Source organism: Humulus lupulus, chromosome 8 (assembly GCF_963169125.1).
Source record: "Humulus lupulus chromosome 8, drHumLupu1.1, whole genome shotgun sequence".
NCBI classification, from domain to species: Eukaryota; Viridiplantae; Streptophyta; class Magnoliopsida; order Rosales; family Cannabaceae; genus Humulus; species Humulus lupulus.
Window position 1 is genome coordinate 22,582,580 of NC_084800.1, and position 24,074 is coordinate 22,606,653.

General features: G+C 36.3%; 1 protein-coding gene and 1 long non-coding RNA gene across 2 annotated transcripts; both read right to left on the minus strand.

The window, feature by feature from the left end:
• Positions 1 to 10,079: 10,079 nt before the first annotated feature.
• Positions 10,080 to 12,602, minus strand: LOC133793577 (uncharacterized). The gene is made up of 3 exons (XR_009874884.1): positions 12,321 to 12,602; positions 11,294 to 11,357; positions 10,080 to 10,133 (listed from the first exon to the last, which is right to left on the minus strand). It is a non-coding gene; the product is annotated as an uncharacterized LOC133793577 (long non-coding RNA).
• Positions 12,603 to 16,681: 4,079 nt separating this feature from the next.
• LOC133796325 (pleiotropic drug resistance protein 1-like) lies at positions 16,682 to 23,726 on the minus strand. The gene is made up of 23 exons (XM_062233794.1): positions 23,202 to 23,726; positions 22,957 to 23,077; positions 22,768 to 22,856; positions 22,562 to 22,646; positions 22,296 to 22,455; positions 22,103 to 22,179; positions 21,937 to 21,990; positions 21,733 to 21,823; positions 21,346 to 21,647; positions 20,956 to 21,237; positions 20,550 to 20,866; positions 20,297 to 20,457; positions 20,082 to 20,185; positions 19,830 to 19,986; positions 19,526 to 19,746; positions 19,100 to 19,432; positions 18,639 to 18,929; positions 18,472 to 18,555; positions 18,222 to 18,355; positions 17,915 to 18,142; positions 17,641 to 17,812; positions 17,275 to 17,529; positions 16,682 to 17,179 (listed from the first exon to the last, which is right to left on the minus strand). Exons 1-23 carry the CDS (start codon positions 23,537 to 23,539, stop codon positions 16,916 to 16,918), a joined length of 4,320 nt encoding a protein of 1,439 aa, XP_062089778.1. The 5' UTR covers positions 23,540 to 23,726; the 3' UTR covers positions 16,682 to 16,915.
• Between the last annotated feature and the right edge of the window lie 348 nt (positions 23,727 to 24,074).

Below are 24,074 nucleotides of genomic sequence, written 5' to 3' on the forward strand. Positions count from 1 at the left end.
TAAGCTTGGGAAGTAATCCTTAGGAGTGTGTTCCTCCATTAAAGAGCATCATAATCTGAGTTTGAGGTAAGTTTCTAGCCATTGAATTCCCTGGTTTGCCCTGTTTTAGTTCTGTTTTGCAGTTGTGATTTCTAGGTTGAATGCTTGGTTTTGTTGGGAGTTTTGGCTAGGGTTCCTATGGTTGTGATGTTTGGGGTGTGTTAGGATGGTTTTTGGGTTCATTTGGCACCCAAAATGGGATTTGGAAGCATTGGAATCGAGTTAGAATCGAAGGAGTTGAAGAAGGAGGTTTCAGGGGGTATCTGGTCTGAGGGTAGCGCTACAGCGCCCACCCTAGGGCGCTATAGCGCTACACATGATGCATTTGGGTGTTTTAGGGGTTCTGAGAATAGCGCTGGGGCGCTAGGGAGCAGCGCTGGGGCGCTAGGGAGCAGCGCTGTAGCGCTACTCTGTTCCTCCAAAGTCCCGTTTTGAGTGTTTTTAAGGGTTTTTTACTTGGGGTTTCAATCCTTAAGGCCCGGGATCAAATCTACTTATCGTGTGGGCATGTTTCGAGGCCCCGAAAGTGATGCTTAGGTTAAGACCCTTTCAATGTTGATTTTCATTAATGGAGGTTATAATTGGTTGTGATTAGGTAACCGCTAAGGAACCAAAAGGTCGATCGTTCTCAGGAGTCGTTCTTATAATATTTCTCGCTCGAACTTGAGGTAAGAAAATTGTACCCTATGTATGTGACATGCATGATTGTTGTTGAGGCATGTTGGTTGATAAATGTGGACATTGATTGCATATTAAATGCTAGTGAATATTGCTTAGTTGTTTATGACACTGACTAGTCAAGGACACTAACCTAAGAGTCAGAAACGACATAAGTGTCCTGATCGCAGAGCCGAATGAAGATTAGATCTAATCGATATCAGCATTGAATGGCTCTAAAGCATTAATTCTGGACCGACCCTAAGGTAGATGAAACTTATAAGTGCTTGTCTAGTTTAAGACTAGTTACTCAGAGCCACGGCCTAAGGCCTAGGTGACTGCTTGTCACATGGCTAGGGAACAGAGTTCCATAGTTATGACTCTAGAGTCACGAGGAAGGTTATGTTGGTGATTAGTCATCATGCACCTATCCTGTTTAAGCTAGTGAAAGGTTCACTTATCTGTTAAGCCCTGGTGACCCTATCATCACAAGGCTAAAGGGAGCTATACCCAACTTAGTGACTTTTGTGACTGTCACTTACCTGTTTTGGACTGATAGTCCTGAATGATTATTATGATCATTGTTGATATTATATCATGCTATATTGTGTTTTCTTGCTGGGCCTTGGCTCATGAGTGCTATGTGGTGTAGGTAAAGGGAAAGAAAAGCTCACTCAGCCTTGAGTGGGGAGCTTAGGTGGTGATGTGTACATATGCGGCCGCTTGACCCCCACGGCCAAGGCGTTCTCAGAGGAACTAGGGGGTTTACCCTATTTTTGCCGCTTAGGTCGGCGGATTTGTAAATTTGAAACATTAATGACCATTTTGAGTTGTAAATAACTTGTAAAAGATTTTATGGGCCCATGAACAGTTTTATGTACTTAATAAAATATAACCTTTCCTTTTTATTGGTGTCTTACCTTAGCCTGTTAATAACACTTAGAGCACGTTTTTTAACCAAAGGACTCGGGTAGCGAGTCAAATTTCTGGTTCACCGTAACTGTTCTGGGGTAACCAGGGTATTACAATACTCATAGGATATTAAGGGGCATAAGTGGTGTAACGCCCTGGATAGCCAAGACCGCTACACTGTGTACTTATAAAGGTGCAAGGCTTGCTAATCAAGTCATTAATTTTAAAACGTGTCACTAAACATGTATGAGCTAGGGTTAAAAAGGTTTTGGTCTCAAAAGTTTCATTTTATATAATTAAACTATTATATACATGGGATCCCAAAAGAAACAGAGTTAAAAAGTTGGATTATAGACTTCCAAAATAATACAAACAACTGTTAGCCATACTAAGGCAAAATGGACAATCTTTGGGTCTCGCGTCCCTGCCTAAACCTCAACCGTGGCGGCTGAGCAGCTGGCCATGTACATTCTGCTCGCAGAGCTCTCCAATCAAGGCTGATCAAGCTTTCCCTTGCCTTTACCTGCACCACGTACCACCCGTGAGCCAAGGCCCAGCAAGAAAACATGTGCAACACAAACAGTAATAACAGATAGCAAATTCACAAAGCATGAACTCTCATCAAGTAATCCACATTAATCATTCAGTATATATTCAGAATCATGGATGAAATCAAACGCTTATGACATTCAAATCACATAATAATCAGGGCCGACAACTTAGGCCGCACCCTCTGTTTACCCCACTGACTCCGGCCCGCTTAAACCGAGCTCAGTGCATATTAAGATGTCCTTGGCTACCAGTGGCCAAGCCGCGCCCTGTGCGCTAGTGTAACCCTTGGCACCCTTAGACCGTTGGTTCACTAATTAGCTTGCATGGCATAATACCATCTTTTCAAGCATACACAATAGGGAACCCTTAGTCCCATCACAAATATTCAACCAGGTGCAGTTTTCTTACCTTTAGTCTTTGTAGTTAATGTTTATGAGCAACACTCCTCAAGCACGATCCGTTCCCGAGCCTAAAATTTTATCACCTAGTCACAACCAAAAGTATTAGGTTTCATCAATATCCAAATATAGGTTTTCGGGTATAAACTAACTTCCAGGAAATCGAATCCCACCAAGCATGGTGGTGAAATTGATCCCGAGCACTCTAGGCTCAATTCCCGACCTTAAAAACCCTAAACATTCAAGTGCACAACTAAGGGCTACGGCCCTTGAAGCTTAGCCGCAGCCCTGACCTCAAAACAGAACCAAGGGCAGCCCTGGACAAAGACACGCGCCGCGACCCTTACATTGGGCGCCGCGGCACTCACCCTTGGTCAAGCCTCCTTATAAATCATGCTTTTAATTCCTGAAACTTAAGAGCATAAACACTCAAAACCAACCAGTCAAGGCTTAGATTTAAACCTCTAATTTATAAATTAAAGCTTACCTCTTCAATTGAATCCTTTCCCTAACAAAAACCCATCTAATTTCCAAAGCTTTTCAGCTCAAATTCCACCTTAAACATCAAAATTGAAATCACCTCAATACCCAGCTGAAAACTTATAATTGAAACTTCAAAAACATAGTTCGATCCTTACCTTAGCCTTGGTTAAATATCTCCTGGATAATCCCTGAGCTTAGCTTCAAATCCCCACAGATTTCCCTGCAGATTCCCAGCTTAAAATCCCATAAATTCCTTGCTTTTCCTTTGTGGTTTTCCTTGAGAGAGAGAGAGAGAGAGAAAGAAGAGGTCGGTCTATTCCTGTTCTACTAGCTTCTGTTTTGGCTAAGTCTAACTTTGGCTTAGTTAAGTCAATCCCGAGGCTCGGGGTGCCGGAAACGTCCCCGAGGCCAAAAGGGTAAAATTCCCCAATATTCCCGCCTAGACTTCCTAACCTCAAATATATCTCCATATATTTATTTTCATAACCTGATAGTCTAAATAGCTACCCGATACCTGAAATACCCCTGACTTATCCAAAGTCAACTGTTAAGCCCTGTTGTGACTTCTCCCCGCTAACTAGCCCTAAGATCGCCTCGAGTCGTGCTCTGCAGACATACCCACATAATAATGTGGTTCTCACAATTACCATATATATATCACATTAATACCAATATAATCATGCAAGCATCATTAATCATATAATTATGCATTTAGATCTATAAAGTCATTCAAATCACATTTAACCCAATAATGCCCTCCCGGCACACTAATCAAGGCCCTTAAGCCTCATTAGCGAATTTGGGGTCGTTACAAGTGGTATACAATCATACCATAGGTTTGAAAAAATATAACATAAAGAATAAGAAAAATAATGACTCGATTATTAACCCGACATGAAAATTTATAAGTGTATGAATTACAATAATTAAGTGTATGGATCATTAACCAAACACACGAGTTAATAATTTCTGGATTATTAACTGTTTAACGCCCAAAATGTGACAACCACTAAGCGGTGGTTGTAGTATAATCGGGCGGTCGATCCACAAGGAGGTAACCTAAAATCAAAAGGTTAGTAGGAAATAGCACAAAAAGTTAGTAACAAGAAGTAAATAAAATTGTAAATGGAAATATGTTTGAGATTTTGGTATTGTATTTTGATAAAGTGATGAAATGAGATAAGTGAAATAAAGGTAAGATGTAATCAAGAGTTTGAGAAAATGAAAGGTTTCAAGAATCATCCATATGCTTGTTTAGTTACTTGGTTACTTGATTTACAAAAATACACAAGTAAATAGTTCACATCCTAACATTTACTTGGAAAATCTAACATTAAAGTCCATAGTTTTTCTAACAAAAGTTCATTTGAGTTATAAAGTTCCTTACTTTAAAAGCACAATGTTAATCTTATGAAAAATCTAAAAATGACAAAATACCCAAGGACAATAATGCAATAGAAGATTAGACATAAAATTATGTGTCAATATTACTTTTACTAATTAGAAGCACATAGAAAGAGCATGACTAATCCTATATACTATTAGCATAAGTAAATAGAGATAACAAAATAAAGATAGAGATGAAAGAACATAAATAACTCAAATATATTACATTAAGAACATAGTAAATCAAAGTAGCAAAATAACCTCACTTGCATATGGAATCATCCCTAACCTTCCTAGGAAGATTAGGCCATTATGCTCATGATTCTCACAAAATTCTAAGAAGAAAATATGAGAAGAAAGTGAGTGGAAATTTTGCTATAGTTTCTCTACTCTAAAAATTACATATCAAATGTGAAGAAAGTGTCCCTATTTATAGATGGGAAAAAGGACTAAAAAGAAATTAAACAACAAAAATGGGGTTTACAAAATAAATCTGAAATATTAATAATAAAATATGATTTTTAAAAAAATCAAATCTTATTATTAATATTGCCCTAGCTATTTTTGTGTATAGTCAAAATGCTCTTTTTTCTAAAATACCACAAAAAGATGAGTTTTAAGCTCAAAATAGGAGGTCCAAGGCCCAAAGAGCACACAAAATGGGCTGGTGGCAGCCGGTCCATTGACCAGCCGCAACCAATCACGGGCGGACACCTGGCGCGGCTAGATGGGCATGTGGACAAAACTGGCAGCTGGTCCCTTGACGACGTGGCGAGGCGTGGTTGGCTGGCAGGCGGGTGACAGGCGGGTGGCAGGCGGGTGGCAGGCGCAGATGTCAGGTGTGGCAGGCGGCTCAGCTCGGCTCGGCTAGGTGGCGGCATGGCTCGGCTCGGCTCAGCTGTGGGCTTGGGGTGTTGGGCTGAGGAATGATGAAGTCTTGGGCCAAATTTAGAGAAATAATCTTTCAAGAATGCCATTTCTTTCCTCTTTGTTTTCAGATTTAATTGTTTTCTTTTTTTTTTCATTTCAAAGTGCCAAAATACAACTTTAATTCCTACAAAATAACAATAAATTAAATCATAATCAAATATTTTCATTTATAGAATAAATCATATTAATTCCATGAAAAGATTAATTAAAACTTAATTTATTTTGACTATTAAAATCAATAAATGTGTATTTTTCACTACTTATCATTAACCCGACATGAAAATTTATAAGTGTATGGATTACAAACCAAACACGTGAGCTAAATAAGTTTGGAACAAACCAGCAAACCCTAACCGACAATAAATAAATAAAAAAGAGAGAAATGTTGGAATTCTAGATAAACCAACTGAAAACTAAGTCGACTCTATGGCTGGAAAATTTTGCAAGTAAGTTTCGACCTCGCAACCCCGAGGATATAATCGAGGAGGAGGAAAAGTGACTTAAAAGCAAAATATAATTAAACTACCAAAATTACATACCAATTAAGTACTTTTAAGTGCATGGTGAAAGTAAGGTTCGACCTTGATAATAACGAAGTCGCACATGGATACTTTGAATAAACTATCCATGAATGCGTTGAAGTTCGAACTTAAATCCAATAGATGTATTTATACAAATAAATAAGTATAAGAGTAGGTCCTTAATAATGAAATGCTTGAAATATTTTGACCTAGAAATGTAGAGCATAATATTAAGGCAAAAAGCTAAAAGTAAAATCAAATGCATGAAATTTTTTCGAGCCAAAAAATTGTGTGCATAAAGGTTAAGGTTACTATTAATGATAATAAAAATAGCTCTAAATCAAGCTATAAATTGTCTTTGCCCAAAGGGCATAAAAAAAGGAAGAAATAATAATAATTACAAAAAACATATTGGGACGCAGCCCATGATTTCGGCCTCATGGATTAGACGCATCTCCAATCGCCGTGCTAGATGCCCATGCTGCCTCCTCAGCTTCGAGCTTTGCCTCCTCTTCTTCGAGTCGAGCTTGCCATTTGGCAACAAAGTCGGCCTCCAGGTTGGCTAAAAATCTGGTGTCGAGGTTAGGATTGTTCACCCAAATCTGATACATCACCATGTCAACGACACGATCCTTTTTGGACTTGAACTCCTCCAGAAGACGAGCCTTCTCACCTTCGATTACCTCAAAGGTCGCCTTATTTTCGTCCTCCAGCTTGGCATTCAATTCTTGAAGTTCCTTGATCTCAGAGTCTTTCTCCTTGATTTCAGAATTCTTAGCCTCGACCTCTTTCAAGGTCACCGCCATTGTCGATTCAAGGTCAGGCACCTTATAGGCATTCTCCAAGGCAACCTCAAACTTTAGCTCGAGTTCGAACACCTTCAGAATGGCTGCATCCCTTGCCGCCACCTTCAGTTTTGCTGCTTTGAGCTCGTCCGCAAGCTTCAGTTGGGAATCTCTAGCTTCTTGTGCATGTGCCCTGCTCGCAACCACCTCATTGTTCAGCTTGAAGTTGTGTTGAACAAAGGATGCAAATGCTTGTACACAAAAATAAATACAAGTAAATAATTCACAATATAAGTCAGTACAGTACAAGAAGGTTAAAGTAAAAATGACTTACCAAGGAGAGAAGCTCGCCACCCTTGTCAAAGATGGTGTTGGCATCGCGACAGGAGGTTAGGAACTCCCATTGTGGGGCGCCAAGGCTGTTGAGACTTTGACCCACGTGGGACAGGACGTTTGAGCCCAAATTGACTCCATGCGACCCAGCAACGTTGTCGAGCACATACTCCAGAACATGAGTTGAAATTATCTAAAAACATTCCTGTGCAAGAGCTTGTTTTTTCTAAGATGCAGGGGCTTGCTGGACCGGTTTGGCAATAGGAGGAGGCAGGGTAGTGGAAGGCACCACTGGCTCGATACTAGCATTCACTCTGACCTCAGGAGTAGGTTTGGATGCCTGGATCAGACCCTGGGTAACCGAGGCTGGAGGAGCCACATCGGGCCTTTTGGGCATCTTTGAGGGGAGACCTCCTTTTTGTGACGCTCGTTGGCGCTTACTCGCCTTCGCAGCCAGAGGTTAGTTGAGCACGTTATCAATATTGGAGTCCATTTCACTTTAAAAACATAAAGGTATATTTTAGTGTTCGAGCATAAAGTTACTAAAAGAAATAAGACTCAAGGATAATAGAAACCTAATTGGTACTTTCGACAGAGCTTGAGCTCGGGGACCAGGAAATTCCCCTATCTTCTGAAGATGTTGGGGGAATCCCATCTCTATAAGTGGGAGATAGCCTCGAAAGGTCTCTATATATATTGGTTCCGTATTGAACGGCAATCCTATCCCAGACTTTGTTTAGACTATACATGATTTGATACTGCCCTAACCAATTATCAAACCTACGAACTCTAAAATCTACCCATGACCATGCAAGGAAATTATTCCTAGGATTCTCAAAGAGGACCATTATGTTGGGTTTGTGCTTAAGCAAAGAAGGAGACCACATGGAGGATTCGAGCACAACTTTACCTCCATCACCTAAGCTCAGTGAGGCTTCTTCATGAGCTTTGTTGCCCGAGACAAGACGATCGTGTCAGTGGGATGCAAGGGCACGAAACCGTGAGCTCGAAAATCTCCTCCTGGGGGGAAGCCGGTCAGTTGGAAGTGGTACGTGTTCCCACCTCCACTATTTCTGAAATTCCGAGTCATCTGTAGACTGGCCTTCTTCTAAAAGGCCACAAGCTCAGTGTCGATCTTCGTGGAGGAGGTAGGACAAAGATCTTCGACCATAAGGTAGTTGAAGCATGGCTACCCTATGCTCCACCATTGTTTCTGATGGGGTGGGACGGTGGTAATTGGATGCAGGAACAACTAAGTATCAATATTCCGAGCCTAACTATTCAATGAAAAAAGGGACAAGTATGGTGAAATACTTACAGATGCATTGGAAAGAATAAAATCTAGAAGGAGCGAGATCGTCTGTCCAGAAAAAGGCGAGCTTGAAATTCGGAGGGTGATTTGGCATGTCCTCGAAAAGCTTTTTTTCTCCTTCGGATAGCTCGATAAGTAGTAAAAGCCATCCCCCCGCGAGCTCGAGAAGGGTTGCTCTTGAGACAAAAGAGATATAATAATATCTCTTATGGCGAAGGCCTTTCTCACTTAAGCTCGTGCTATAGCGACCTGAGGGCTGTCAAAACCCTGAAGGAGTTGGTTTGAAGCTAGAATGGGGAAAGCCCAACAAAATCTAGGAAGGTTTTGAAATATGACTTCAAGGGCAGCAGAGCCCCTGCCCTCATATGCTTGCGACTCCATACAGAGAGCTTGATTTTACTGTCGGGATTGCCATCTCCTGGGGTGAAGCAGCTTCGTTCGTTCGAAGTCGCAGGCCGACACATCAGGGTGCCAGAGAGCCTAAGGTTGTGATATGCCAGCAGCTCGAATATCTGGATGGTAGATGTGACTGAGCTCCAGTAGTGCTCAACCTAAAAAAACTCCTCTTTCGAGGTGGGGACTGAAAGGGCTTGGGAGGTGGAAGGACGTTTTGAAAAGTCTTCCATCAGAGAGAATGAGAGTACACCAGGCTCGAAGGTGACGGTGACTTTGTGTTGGAAATGTGCCCTGAAAGCACATGTAGAAGACATTGTTTTTATGAAATAAATAAATGAATTGAATTTGTTATGCATATATTTTATGGACTATATTATTCTGTGATAATATTAAGTAAATATCAGGAAAATTCCTAAGTTCATATATGTGATCTCAAACACGTATTGGTACGGGAGGATTGTGTTTGAGATAAATGAACTTGAATAGTTCGCAGTAAAATAAAGTTATGGAATCTTTAGATTAATTACTGCAAGTACGGTCCACTAGTATTATGAATACATGTGATCTAGATCCGGATCAATAGTGTGGTAGGACACTTTAGTGGAGGTGCTTTATATATTAGAGAATATATAGAACTGGACCAGATATGTTTATTAATACTTAGTTAAATACTGTTTCGAAGTATTAATTAAATATATCAACTAATGATCATATACAAATAGATCTTAATCCTGAAGTTACTATGAACTCCTGTTTATGTTATATGAGTTCTTTGATTCACTTGTTAGGGTCTGTCAGAATGACCAGGCTAGAAACTTTTGTTTTAGGAACTCATTAATGTAGATGGCTGGGGACATAGTATACATATATGGAATCTATGTCTTCTCGCAAGAGATTGAATGATGGTTCTCTTAAGGGTTGACTTTTGGGACTGAAAGGTTATTGAGCTCAAATTCATAATTTAGTTATGAATTAACCTTCACTAGTAGAGTCAATGGTACTTAAGGAAACAAGAGATAATTAAAAGGGTAAAATGGTAATTTTATTCCCGATTAATTATGAACCATTATTAGAGGGTCAAGTTGTATGAAATGATTATATCAATGGGTGCTTTATGATTATAAAGTACTCAATAAATGAAATGTCTATAATTACAAGAGTGCAGTTATAACGTCCCTAAGGTAGGGTACGTCTGCCACATACTCGTAATTCTAGGGTTTACGAGTATGTAAGGCACTTGACCAAAAGAATTAAATAAAATGATACGAAGAAATACAGAAAAATTTAAAACTTTTATATAAACTTATTAGAAGAAATTATTACACGTATGAATACTTTAAATTTAAGGCAGCCATATGGAAACTCTAAATCATTATTGCATTGCTACTGAGTCCGTGCTCCACAAGTTGCTCAACAGCTAAAGCCACACCTGGAAAAATGTTGGAAAATAACATAATGAGCTAACGCTCAGTAAGCAAATCTCATGCATACACATACACATGAATGTCGTGAGTTTGTAGTGCACATATACTAATATGCTGACTTATATACTTATGCATTTCATTTATTGCTCATGCACTCTCCGACTTTACTTTTATGCTCTTTCTTTTAGTTTCACATTTTTATGGGCCCAATATCACTTGTGCACACTGTTTGATTCAGCCAATGCCTGCAGGGCTTGTTACACATATCATATAGAATCCCATGGGTTCTCCTCCGGCTAGCCATCATCTCAGCTAGGCTCATCATAACACTAATTTCATCGTCGCCATAGCTGCCATACTTATTACACATATGGAGGAGAAAGACGGGAACATGGCAAGCATGTTTGAATGGTCAACTCTGACCTAGCCCATACTAGTGGGCAGCCACTATTAGTCTTATAGACCTCCGTCTTCTTTGCTGAACTTACTTAATTGCTTCATCAAAACAGTGGCACCCTTTTTAAACATATTATTATCACTTTGCTTAAGTCTTGTGTCATTAAAATGTTAAATTTTACATAAGACTTTTCAAGGCATTTCATAACTTTTCTCATATTCATATGCATGGTCTTATATCACATAATAATGTATCACATAACTGTACATGTCATGCATACATGCTGATGCTGAAATGCCAATGTTCATGCTCATGATTCATGTTGATGGTATTCAATCAAGGCATTGTATCACATCTCATATAACTCAAAACATCTTTAGTCATAATACATGAAGCTTTGGGTTGGTGGCGTTGTTATACCTTAACGTAGAGCTATGGCTCAGGTCTAAGGTTTCCAGCCTAAAAACTTAAACGGTTCATATATCATAACATATAACAAATCATGAACATAAAGTAATCCACATATCCATCAACATAAGAACACATACTTGCACATAATTCATATCATTCTTAACCAAGTAAGACATCTTTCACATATCACGGAATTCATCAATTACATATCACACAACACCCTTATGGTGTTCATATAACCATTCTTCACATACTTATCATATGCATCATCATCATACCATACTTAACTCATCAGATGTACACAATCAATGTAGTCATGCATCTTACACTTAAGCACAAAAGGTGAGATTTACTTACCTTAGGTCCTTAGCTTATTTTAAAATTGCTCAGCAAGAGTCAATCAATCAAATCCATACAAATCCTATTCAAGGCACATCATTTATTAAATTCTATCAAAATCGTAAATATACACTATTGATAGTGTATATTAACAATACCATAAACTATATGAATGATAATAATAATTATTATCAACGTAATACAAATAACTCTTCATATAAAACCATGCTTTAAACCTTGCTCATAAGATAATGTACTCTTATGATAATAATAATAATAATAATAATAATAATAATAATAATCACAACAACAATAATAATTATCGTCTATAAATAAACTTATTTCAATATTAATAACAAAATACTTCAATAGCAATACGTACATGAATGTATATATTCAAATAGTCATTTTATAAAAGAAATTATATATTTAACATAAAATTGTAATAATCGATATTGTGATAATAATATAATTATAAATATTTATATTATTACTAATTAGTCATAACATCAATTCAGTGATATAATAAATATACTTTTTTCCAAAATTTACTGGTCTTACAAATATCAATAACTGTAAGAAACTAATATTTGATATTATTTTAAATATTCAAATATTAACAAAATATTAATATATAAGAATAATTGTTAAATAATAGGTTTACTATAAATCACACTTTTCATATATATATATATATATATATATGAAACTATATTATTGATTTACTTAACAAAATAATAATAATAATAATTAAAATTACTTAATCAGAAAAATTTTCATATTAATATAAAATCAATTAAATATGTATTTTTATACTTTATTTAATATCTAATATTTTCTAGAAAATTGGACAGCACAACGGCTATAAAGTGGACGATCCCAAAATCAAAACCTGTATAAAAATACATATAATCCCAGACAGCCAGTAAATTACAGAAAATATTCCATATATCAATAATATATAATTATATACTATAAATACACATAATAACAATTACTCTAATCAATCACAATTAATTCACAATATAGGTCAAAGAAATTATACCACAATGATCGGGTTCCACAACAAGTCAAACGGTGATTTTCTGAAACTCAAAACGTACTTCGGAACCTCGAACACTAAGTTTCGACCGTCGGTCTACGGTGGATCGCGGTGGCTCGTGGTGGGCCCACCACCCAACTATGGTAGATGTAGGAACAAGTTATTGGGTTTTGAAGCCCACAACACGAGGAGCACGATGGTGGTGACGGATCGGCAAACGGATGCCCGAGGTGGCCGAATCGCAACTTTGAAGTTGCGGGGTGGCCGAACTTAAATCGAGTGGTTGAGGCGTTTAATCGATGAGTGAGCTCTAGATTCTCGCGTGGGACGATAGTTCGGAGGCCTCTGAATCCAACGGTCCGGCGCATGGCTAAAAGTGGTGGCCGGAAAGTACTCCTGCGTTGTCGGCAACAGTAGCACGCAGAGAGAGAGAGAGAGAGAGTTTCTGAGGAGAGAGAGAGAGGGGCTCGGGTAAAAAGAAAGGCTGAAGCCTTTTCTTTTCTTTTCTTTTTTTTTATTTTTTAAAATTACACTTGGACCCAAAATACTAAAATTCTTATCAAATAAGCCCTTTAGCAAAACTTTCTTAATTTTATAAAAATTCCCAATTAAAATTATATGACATTTTGGTCCAATACTTGACTACTCAAGTTTTTCTCTCTTTAATCTCATTAAAACATAAAATGATATTTTAAACACTATTTTTCCATTACTATTTCTTACATTCGTAAACTTCTACATTTTATGTATTAAAACTCTGATTTATAATAAAAAAATGTATAATGAAAATGTTGGATATTACAGCAGTCTCATATTTATAGTAGAATAATCATGAGATTAATAAATTAAGATTATTTAATTAAAGAGTTTAATTAATAATCTCAAATTTATTGGAGCTTGGAATTATAGGTCTATAGGTCCACATAGCGGCTCTATCAACACTGTTCAAGGTAAGAGTTGATATAAAGAGAAAATAGTTTAAAAGACATATTTAAGAAGAAATTTGTTCTTCAGGCCAAATATGCAATTATATGATAATAGTGATTAATTAATTAATTACAAATTAGTTGTAGTTAATAAAATTAATTAATATTTAATTATTGTATAATTTTCGAAATTATATTAAATAATTAAATTAATTTCGAAATTTAATTAAATAATTAATTAATTATAATTTTTGAAATTATAATAAATTAAATTTTTATTTTCGAAAATTTTGGATTTAATTAATTGGTAGAATTAATTAAATATCTTTATTTGAGTGGGAGATAATAATCTAATAAGTTCAAATTGGATTTGAATTTAAAAGATTAATATTTATTCAAATAATTAATTATATTTGATAATTAATTAAAAAGATAATTAATTTGAATTCAAATTTGAATTAGTTATCAGGTTGTTAGATCTTATCTGACAAAACAGTTTGAATAAATAATTAAATAAAAATTGAAAAAACAACATCCCTAAAATTAGGGAGGCTACACGTGCACACACAGTGCGTGTAGGGCAATTTTCAGGGATGGGATTTTGGATAATTCAAAAATTGGTTTTTGGATTTTTTTCATTAATAGAATAATTAACTAATTAAAAAGTAAATTGTAAAATAGTTACAGATTTTTTTTTTAAAATTTTGAATATTTTCTTTTAAGTATGACTAATTAGAAAAATATTCAGATAGGTGTGTGAGACAACTTAGACTATTCGCTCTGTGAAAAATAGAACGATAGTTTTCTCTCCCTGAAAATAAATAACCAATTCTCAGGCCTATTCTCTTGATCTCATGTGTTGAGTACATCAAGTAGAATCACAAATAAACTATCCTTCATTCTCTAAGTGCCCACACATTTCTTGAGGTGTAGAGAACGCTTTGGAAGATCTTGGTGTGAGTACGTGGGAGCGGCTTGGATAGGAAGATCGTTCTAAATACGAAAAGATAGCAAGGACACTTGATAGGCTTCAAGAGGTATGATTTCTATTATTATCTTGCTTATGATTAATGTATGTATATTAATGGATCCGCATATTTAAAGGTAGTTTAAATATGTTACAAAATTTTTGTTGTACACTGGGCCAACCCCACAACCATTCTGTTGCGTATTAGGAAACTCGTTCCTAACACTTTGAGCTTGGAGTCCAACAGAACAGGCCTGATTTCGGGATCTGGATCGGAGTAAACCGCCACTCAGAGTATCCTTCTCTTTTTCTCCTCAACCTCGTCTATTTGGCGATGAAATCGGTTTCGAATATCTTCTTGCTCACACCTTTCTCTATGCTCGCGTATCAGTCACTGGTTTCAGGTGAAGGGCGATTCAGGACTAGGAGTTGATGAGAGGTAAAGGATAGCGAACTCAGGCCCCCAGTGATTCCCAGAGTACTGCGACATCTAATAAGAAAGAAAAGGGTGAGGACCTAGTATATTGGAAATAATAAGGAAAGTATAATTTCGATAACTCAAGCTTGAAAGCTCGAGATAACGAGATTGAAGTCTCAAAAGGGCGAGATTAATTCGAATGTGATCCTCGAACTATTGTAAGGTTAGGGTTTCGAGCGTGTACTCATGCGAGGGTGAGGAGGTTGATACCAGTTACAAGAAATCCCAGATTTTTAGGAAAAAAGCTGGTTGTTACCCAAAAATATGATATTTTTGGGATTCGTGCATTAAAAACCCTAAATCAAAAACCCATATTTCTTAGGTTACACGAAACCCTCTCTGACTAGGAAAAAAAATAACCTCATTTTTACATTTTTACACTAGAAAATTTTGGTCTAAAAGTGTGGTTTTGATCACATTGCAATATTTCGGATATAAGTTTGCCTAATATCGATCAAACAACCTTATAAAACTAGTGAAAAACTAGTAAATCTGCTCACAGAACAGAAGAAACACGTAAAAATGTATAAGTATATATATATATCAAAGCAAGAGAGTCAAGAACAGAAACTTACGCAAAGTTGACTGCGGATATAACGAGATCATCGTCTGAAGGATCAGTTGCAGGAAAGACTTCATGGAGTCGAAAGTGCTTGAGTTATTTTATTTCTTCGGTTCAGAGAACATACAAAAAAGGAAAGCTCTGGTTCGTGTTTTTTTTCCTTCTCTCTGGATAATTAGATGAAGGTGAGGACGAAGAAGAAAAATGTGGTATATATATATATATATATTTCTGAGGGATATCAAGGGTCGAACCAATCTGAGCCTTTAATTTGATTTTGAGTTTAATTTGACGGATGGGGTATAAATGTGACACTGACGGCAAAAAGGAGATATGAAAAGACGTGGGCAGATATAGGGAGTACTCAAGTACTCTGAGTGTGCAATCCTTAGCTGGCGCATGTCCATACTCGAGTATGGTAGGTAGCACGATTTTCAAGAGTAGAAGTTCAAAAGTTTCCTTCTCATAGGATTCGAACCAATACTTTTGAGGGGGGAAAACGTTACACCCAAATTTCGATAATAGAAATTATGGTCTCGAAAGATAGGCTCATAAAATGTAAGCTCAAAATAAGCAAGTGTGCCACGTCATCAGTGTTTATGTGGATTGCGTTTGACAATCTCGCTCGGCATTAAGATGACGATGACGGAATTGATGAGCTCAAACTGTATGCGATCTCGAAGGTGTTTTAAGATTACAAGTTAAGCTCGAAGCTACAGCAAAAAGGGTTCAACACTTGTATGGATTCCTGCTTTGTTCTTATTGGTGATTGGGTATTAGTCGGGAAGGTTCGAGCCTAAGCGTTGCTAGCTCGAGAGAGATGATCTCAGTAAAGTTACTTGCTAAGGACGAGGCTAATCAAAATGACGAGCTCGTGATGTTGGTTGACTTCAAAAGTATATAAGTTATATGTTCAAGATTGGCAATCGCGAGGTTGATAACTTAGTTTGAATATGATTACTGTTTGAAAATCCTTATATTTTGGGGATTTGTTATAATTTGATAATGAATCCCGATTATCATGTGATATTATATAATTAATGCATTTATTTGTATTTATTTTAAATTTGAATTATAATTTCCTGAAATAAGAGGGAAGATATTTTGTAAATCAGTCTATAAATAGACTAGAGAAATTCATTTATAGAGACGCTGAAATTGGTACTAGGAATACTCTGCTAAAATTGATTTCTTAAAGCTTTGAGAAAATTCCATCATTCAATAATATTGACTCGTGGACTAGACAGATTTTAACTGTTGAACCACATAAAATATCGAGTGTTTTTTTTATCAATTTTCCTAATTCTGTGTTTAGTGCTCTTCTATCCTAAGTTGACGAACAACAACGTGAACACCATCCATGCATTGATAAATTTTATTATAATTCTTAACATAAAAATATGAACATTATAAATCATTATTTGTCATATCTAATTGAAACGTGTACTTTAGCACTTTATTTTGTTACAATCGAAACAAACTGTAGTATCATCATATTACAAATTCTTAACAAAGACAGAAATTACATATTATGGCTTTGCTATTGCACAAAACATAGTAGTAGTAATAATAATAAATATACTCTTGAAAAACAAAGAGTAAGAACAAATAATGGATCTAAATTGAAATATAGACAAAAAAAAAAAGAAGAGAAAAATGAAGTGCCTATCGCTTTTGGAAATTTAAGACCTTAACAGAAAAGGCAAACATAATTCCGAAGAACAATGCAAAAGAGACATTGACGACTGCAACAACTCCCAAGTAATCATGTTTGAATCCATAAAATCGTCTCAAAAACTGCTCTACTGTCTCGCCTGTTTCCTTGTCAAGAACATCTTTAATATCTCCGTACTGTGATGCCACCAGTCCGTACAAGGTCCATGCAACTGGACAGGCATAGTAGTACCACCTCCACCATATTGGCATCCTCTGTTGTTGCCAGGAACAAACAAACATTACTAACTTTAGAAACTAAGAAAATATTACCCGAGTCATCAAGTAAAATAACAAAACAAAAATCTTACCGTGCGAGGGACAACGAATCCAGAGAAGAGGTTCCATACTCCGTAGAAGGCAGAGGAAACAATGGAAGCAATGTGATGGTTTGGAGTGATTGCCACAGTCATCATGCCATAGAAAGTGAAGTAGAGCATAGCAAAGAACGTGAAAAACAGATACCAAAAGAATTTTGCAACGGTCCATTCGAAGTTTATCATCGAGTATACTATGAGGCAATAAACCACAGCTTGACACACAATGTATGGAATCTCAACCACCGCCTGTGTTTCCAAGTACAAAAAGTCAAATACATATATGTATGTAGGTTTGTATACTAGTTTTTGAGCTGAGAATACAAAAAAAGTGTGTGATTTGAGAATAGTAATTGTTACCTGTCCAAATGTGTAGGGAAAAGCTGAATACATTCCTGCAGCTTTTTCTCTGTAGAAGACTGTTCTTTCTATGGAAACTACCGGCTGTACAGATGAAGCGTTTTGGACCCCAATGAAGAACACTGCAGCGTACATCGATCCCATTGCATTCATGAGATCTTGTTGTTTTGATCTGTATTTTAGTTCGTAGTTCACATCAGATGAGAGACAATGGAAAATAAAGGATTATAGAGTTTAATGTGGATATCTATAAATATTGAACTTTATAACTTACTTTTTAGATCCTAGGTCCCAGAACATTGTCCCAAATGTCAAGGCTATAAAAGTGGTAAAAATAAATCTCACAGCAGTATAAGGTGGGTTTCGCCAGTACGACAACCGTTGTTTCCATAAGCAAGCCATACATTGAGTGAAAAATGACCGAGAGTATTGAGTAGGGAAGTGAAGATCCTTTGAACCAGGAGCAGGGGTGCTTAAGTCTTTAATAAGTTGTTTGTTTCTCCTGTTATGTCAAAAACTAGTTTAGTAATCTCCCCCTAAACAAAGTATTAAAGTACAATAAAAGGTCTTAATACACTAACCTGTATAGTTCAGAACTCCTGTAAACTTTAGTAAAATCAACTCCCAAAGCTATTTCTTGGGCCGAACTCGAAACCTCCAACATCCAAGTTGCAGGATTATAACCATCTTTGATTTTGCTGACACCTTCAATAGCCTTGAAAAACACCAAATTTGTACAATATTAGCGAGAAAGGAAAAGAGAATATTACCTTGTAAAAGACTCAAAGCAGATTTAAGTTGAAATAAATCAAGAATCTAGTCTAGTCATACCTCAAAATAGTTGATCAGATGGCAAGAATGTCGACCTAATGGCCCCACGTATATCTCTTCTCCTCCTCTTTTCATAAGGAATAGCTACAAGTACAACATATGTCCAATTAGTTGAGCGAAAAGATTGAATAAGAAATTTGACGCTGGGAAGATCCTTGATCTCTTACCTCATCAAAGGCTTCAAAGATGTCAATACTTGGTTGATGAATTGTGCAGACAACTGTTCTGCCAGTATCCACTGTGTTCCTAACTGTTCTCATGACAATAGCAGCAGCCCTGGCATCTAGCCCTGAAGTTGGTTCGTCCATGAATATTATAGAAGGGTTTGCCACCAACTCAACTGCAATAGTCAACCTTTTTCGTTGCTCAGTTGACAGACCATTCACCCCAGGCAATCCAACTAATGCTTGTCTCAGTGGAGCAAGTTCCACAAGCTCCATTACTTCCTCAATAAACATCTGTCCAATAGCATCAAAGTTTGTCAATTTCGTGTTCGTTATTTAACAATTAAAAGAATTTGAATTGAACCAAAAGGTGATAAGTTCAAGTTCATCAATTTATAAGATAAGTTATACTGAAATAAGTTAATTAATATAAAGCCTTGTTTAGATCTATTTAATGAACAAACCTTTCTCTTTTCAGAATCAACTTCAGCTGGTAAACGAAGCCATGCTGAGTAGACCAATGACTCATAAATGGTAACATGAGGTGAATGGATGTCATTTTGCTCACAATATCCAGAAATTCTTGCAAATGTTTCTTGCTTCTTAGGGTAACCAGAAATTTTAACATCACCCTCAATATATCCACCAGTTTTTCTACCAGCAAGCACATCCATCAAAGTGGTCTTACCAGCTCCACTAACTCCCATCAGTGCTGTCAAGACACCAGGCCTAAAACTACCACTAACACCCTTCAATAGAACCAGTTTATCCTCGACCACACCTTGACTCTTCATTTCCTGCAGGTTCACATTTAAAGATTCAAAGCTTCATTATGTGTGATCATACTCCATTATTAAACTCACAAATAAAATTACTTGTTTATGACTTACCTGTGGCATGTCTACTGAGTAAATAACATCATCAAAACTAATAGAATGTGGCTCAAATGGAAGAATCATTCCTTTATTTGTATTTGGACTTTCATCGACGGTCTGGGTGTGATGGCTTGAGCTATTTGCTCTTTGATGCATTTCAATGGTTCCCCTGGCTCTACTATCTTGAACATCATTCTCAGGATCTTCAGATTTAACAGTTTGTGATTTTTCAAATGCTGCACACATTAATTTTATGAAATTAGTTTGTTAACAGAAATTCTTTAAAAACTTCCTTTTGTAAATCCAAAATAATACTCACGGTTGAGGTAAGTAAGAGCCAGCATGTACAAAATGTTTAGTAAAATAATGAAACCAGTCAACCCCGCCAAACCAATCCAATACCAATATGCTTCAGCGAAGAACCCTCGCGATTTTAAGACTTCAACTCCAAGAGTTTCATTTGAGTTTGGTAAAACCTATCAAGAGCAATGAGTACAGCCAAAAACGAATAAGATTGTTTCAAAAAATAAAAATATAGAGCTTTCAAACCAATAAATTACAAGAAACTTACACGTTTCCATTTATCCCCAAGGAATTCGTTAACTAAAACTGCAGTCTGACCGTACATTAGAGGTGACACCCAATAACCCCAAATCCACCAGCTCTTGATATCATCTATTGGCGTAATGAATCAGACAAATAAAAAAGAGCATTGTCATTAAATGCATTATTGGAAAAGAAAAAAAATAGTACTCTTCAAGTGAACATTGCAGATTTAGTCCATACCTCTAGACAACACAAAACCACCCAGTGTGAAAAGCAACAGCAACACAAATGACCCGAATGTGTTGGCTATGATCATGTTCCTACCAGTAGCTGCAGTAGCTCGGAATAATGCAGAGGCCATCTGATTAACAAATATGAGTGCGAGATATTGACGAAACAACCTACAATAATGCACAAAAGCCAAGTGTTCAAAAGAAAACTAAAGCATAGAAACCAACTATTCAAAAAACCAGTTCAGTTTTTTCTTGTCTACCTTCCAACACTTGGGTCTAATCCAATTGAATAGTATGTAATGGCTACCCAAACTGCTACTTCTAGAAAAGCTATAGGGATCTTGAGAATCCAAGATGGAAGAGCATATGCCCAAGCAGGGTAGAACTGTAGGTCCCTTTGCTTGTAAAACACTGGAAGCTTGGCAATGGTCATAGGAAGTTCTGACATTCCATTGAACATAACCATTACCACAGTGAAGAACAAAGCACCAAGGTAAATTCCACCATCTTCAACAGTATTGCGACTCATCTCTGTTCTCAAGAAAAGTGTTGTAGCAACCAGCGCCATTATTGCAAGCTAGAAGCAGGGAAAGAATAATTATGAGCTCATAAACCAAATAAATGGTAGAACTAAACTAAAACTCGAAATACTGAAGAAAAACCCACTTGAACAAGCTTGAAGATGTAGACAAATGAGTTTCTCTGCATGAGCAAATATTCTCTTGAGAAGCAAGCTTTTATGAACTCTTTCTTTTTGACACCATAGTTTTTGGTTGTCAAAGCAGCAGGATGATTCTTGCTCTTGTCATATGGAGTTGAAAGATGATCCCCTATTCTCTGCCCCACATGGAATGATTGGAATGACTCAGCAAATTCCTTGACAGTGATGTACCTGTAAGGTTGATCTCTTCTTGCCCAATACTGGCCCTGATCTTTCCTTGACGTTACCTATCATGCAGAAATGGTATAATTGATTATTCCTACTACATAAAAATTCATATTTAAAGACCTTCCCTAACCAAAAAAAACAACATATATGTTTATGGAGGTATTTACCTCTTGAAGAAAGTCCGCAACACCTTTCCTCTCAGGACATTTGAAGCCCATAGATTCAAAGAAAGCAAGAACATTTTCACGTGGACCCTGATACACAATCTGACCATCAGATAGAAGAATGATATCATCAAAAAGATCATAAGTCTCTGGTGCTGGCTGGAGTAAAGAGATGACATTAGTTCCATTAAAGATGTGAACATATTGCTTGAGTGAGTTCACAATCTGATACGTAGTTGAACTGTCCAAACCAGTTGAGATCTCATCCATGAACAACACCCCTGCTGGGCCAACAAGCATCTCCCCTGTACATGAGTAATGAAATTACTCTTATGTTTGTTTAGCATTGAAAAATATAAAATAGGAAAAAAAAAACATTTGTGTTTATACCAGTTGTAACACGTTTCCTCTGTCCTCCAGAGATACCCCTTAGCATTTCATCCCCAACCATTGTATCAGCACATACTTCCAAACCAAGAATCTGTAATTCATGTCATCTTAATACCTTGAGTATAATTTCACAGAAACAGTCTAATTATTTTTTTAAAGAAACGTATGTAAAACCATATGTATAGACTTCTTAAGGGTTTTCACCTTAAGAACATAATCTGTCACGACATTTGTCTCTTGACCTTCTGTTGCCACTGCCTACAGTACAGATACAAAAAAATAAGTTAAGAAAATTAAGCTTTAAACTTTCAAAAGAAAATACCAATGATTAATAAAATAAGTGTTCTGGAGTTAAAATAAATTTGTTCACCTTCATGTAGACGTCAATATCTGGATCAGGTTTGATATTTGCTTCTTTCTCTCTTCTAGCCAATTCAGCTAGCATGTCTGCGAGTGCATGCAAATATATATATTAATATAGAAGAGAATTAATTTTGAACATTCTTTATAAACACAAATCTATAAAATGCTTTTTTGGGCAGAAATGAAATTGATGAACTGACCGAAACGTGTTCCAACTCCTTGGCATCTTGCCGAGAAAGACAAAGTTTCTCTAACAGTCATTTCTCCAATATGGACATCGTGTTGGCTAATATAGGCAGCTGTTCTTTCGGGAACAAATTCATTCATCTCATGTCCATTATAAGTCACCCTCCCAGAAAACTGTACCAAATATTTTACTTCATAAGTTTTCGTGATAAAAAAATTACATTAAAGCAATAAAAGGGAAGTTTGATTTTCATTTATCTATTTTTATTTTGTTGTTCACCTTTAACTCCGAGGCAAGCTTTCCTGCCAGAGTCAACAGAAGTGTGGTTTTTCCAGAACTTGGGGGACCCAATAGCAATGTCAATCTAAACATTTCATGGTCATTTTAAGAACAAGCGAGTAATAATAATTAGATGTATGATTAATAGACTCCAAAAACAAAGACATAAATTATTGATAAACAAAACTAAAATTAGTTTTACTAACCTTCCTGGCTTTATAACTCCACTAACATCTTTAAGGATGTTAAGATGTTTCTTTTTGCTATTGAAAATAGGCAGAAATCCCAGTAGACCCTTTAAGAAATTGAACAAATAAATTGTTAAAAGAATGTTATTTGAGAAAATACTAATGTGTTTATGCCCAGCATGAGATGGCCAAATTTGTCTGAGTTACCTCGAATATATTAATGGTGAAGTTAATGAATGAAGGTAAAGCTCTGCTTCCAACATGAACCTCTGCCTCTACATTAACCTGCTCAAATCTCACTTCAATAGTTGGAAGATCAAGTCCAACCCTGAAATTTATTCATATTCACAAAACCAAAACTCAATAAAGAGAAAAATCATGAAAAAAAATGGAAAAAAAGAAGAAGAAGAAGAAGAAGTCACTTTGTATTTGTTTTCTTATGTTATTGATACCTATCGATACGATTTCTGAGCTTCAACAAAAACCTTTCATTATCTTCCTCTGCAACTTTTACCAATCTCTCAAGCAAATCTTTCCTTTCTTTAAAACCAAGATTCTGTATATCAACCTCGTTGGATTCTCCTTTAGAGGTAGTAAGAATCCCTTTTCTCAAACGAGAGTAAGTTGGAAGCTTTTCAAGCGCAGCCCATTTGAGAGCATCTTCATCGTCTTCTTCCCTTGAAGACTTGGAGAAAACTTCCATATTATTGTTCCTCCATAACGAAGTACTACTACTCCGCATGCTATTTCGCAGGCTATTACCCGCTCTGTATAAATCAGCAGCCTCCATTTTCACCCAAAACGGAGATCAAAGTTATAACTCACCAAAACCCAGATATTTTTTTCTTCAAAAGATTGCAACTTCGAACCTATAACTAGGCGAACACATATACATACGTGTATTGTATGTATAACTGTATTACAACGCAAGCTTATGCAGCTGCAACAGAAAACCAGATTTATTTCCCTAAATGATTTTGGTGAAATAAATTAGAACTCAGGAAGGTATATTTATATATATGGAAAGCAAAATCAATAAAAACCTTCTAGAAGAAGAGGCGTGGCAAAAAAATCTAAAAAGTTATTATTATTTTTTATATGTGCTGGATTTAATTAATACAGAAAGCAAAAGGAAATAGGATCTAGAAGCATGGTAAAATAATTTAGCGGTGGTCAAATGTCAAATGGTTTTGCAAAAAATAGACAAATTTTACATTGAAATATTTTTCATTTTTCTTCTCTTATTGTTTTCCTCAAATTAATTATAATAATTTTTTAATTTTTCAGATATTTTATTTTATATATCATATATTTTTGCCTAATAA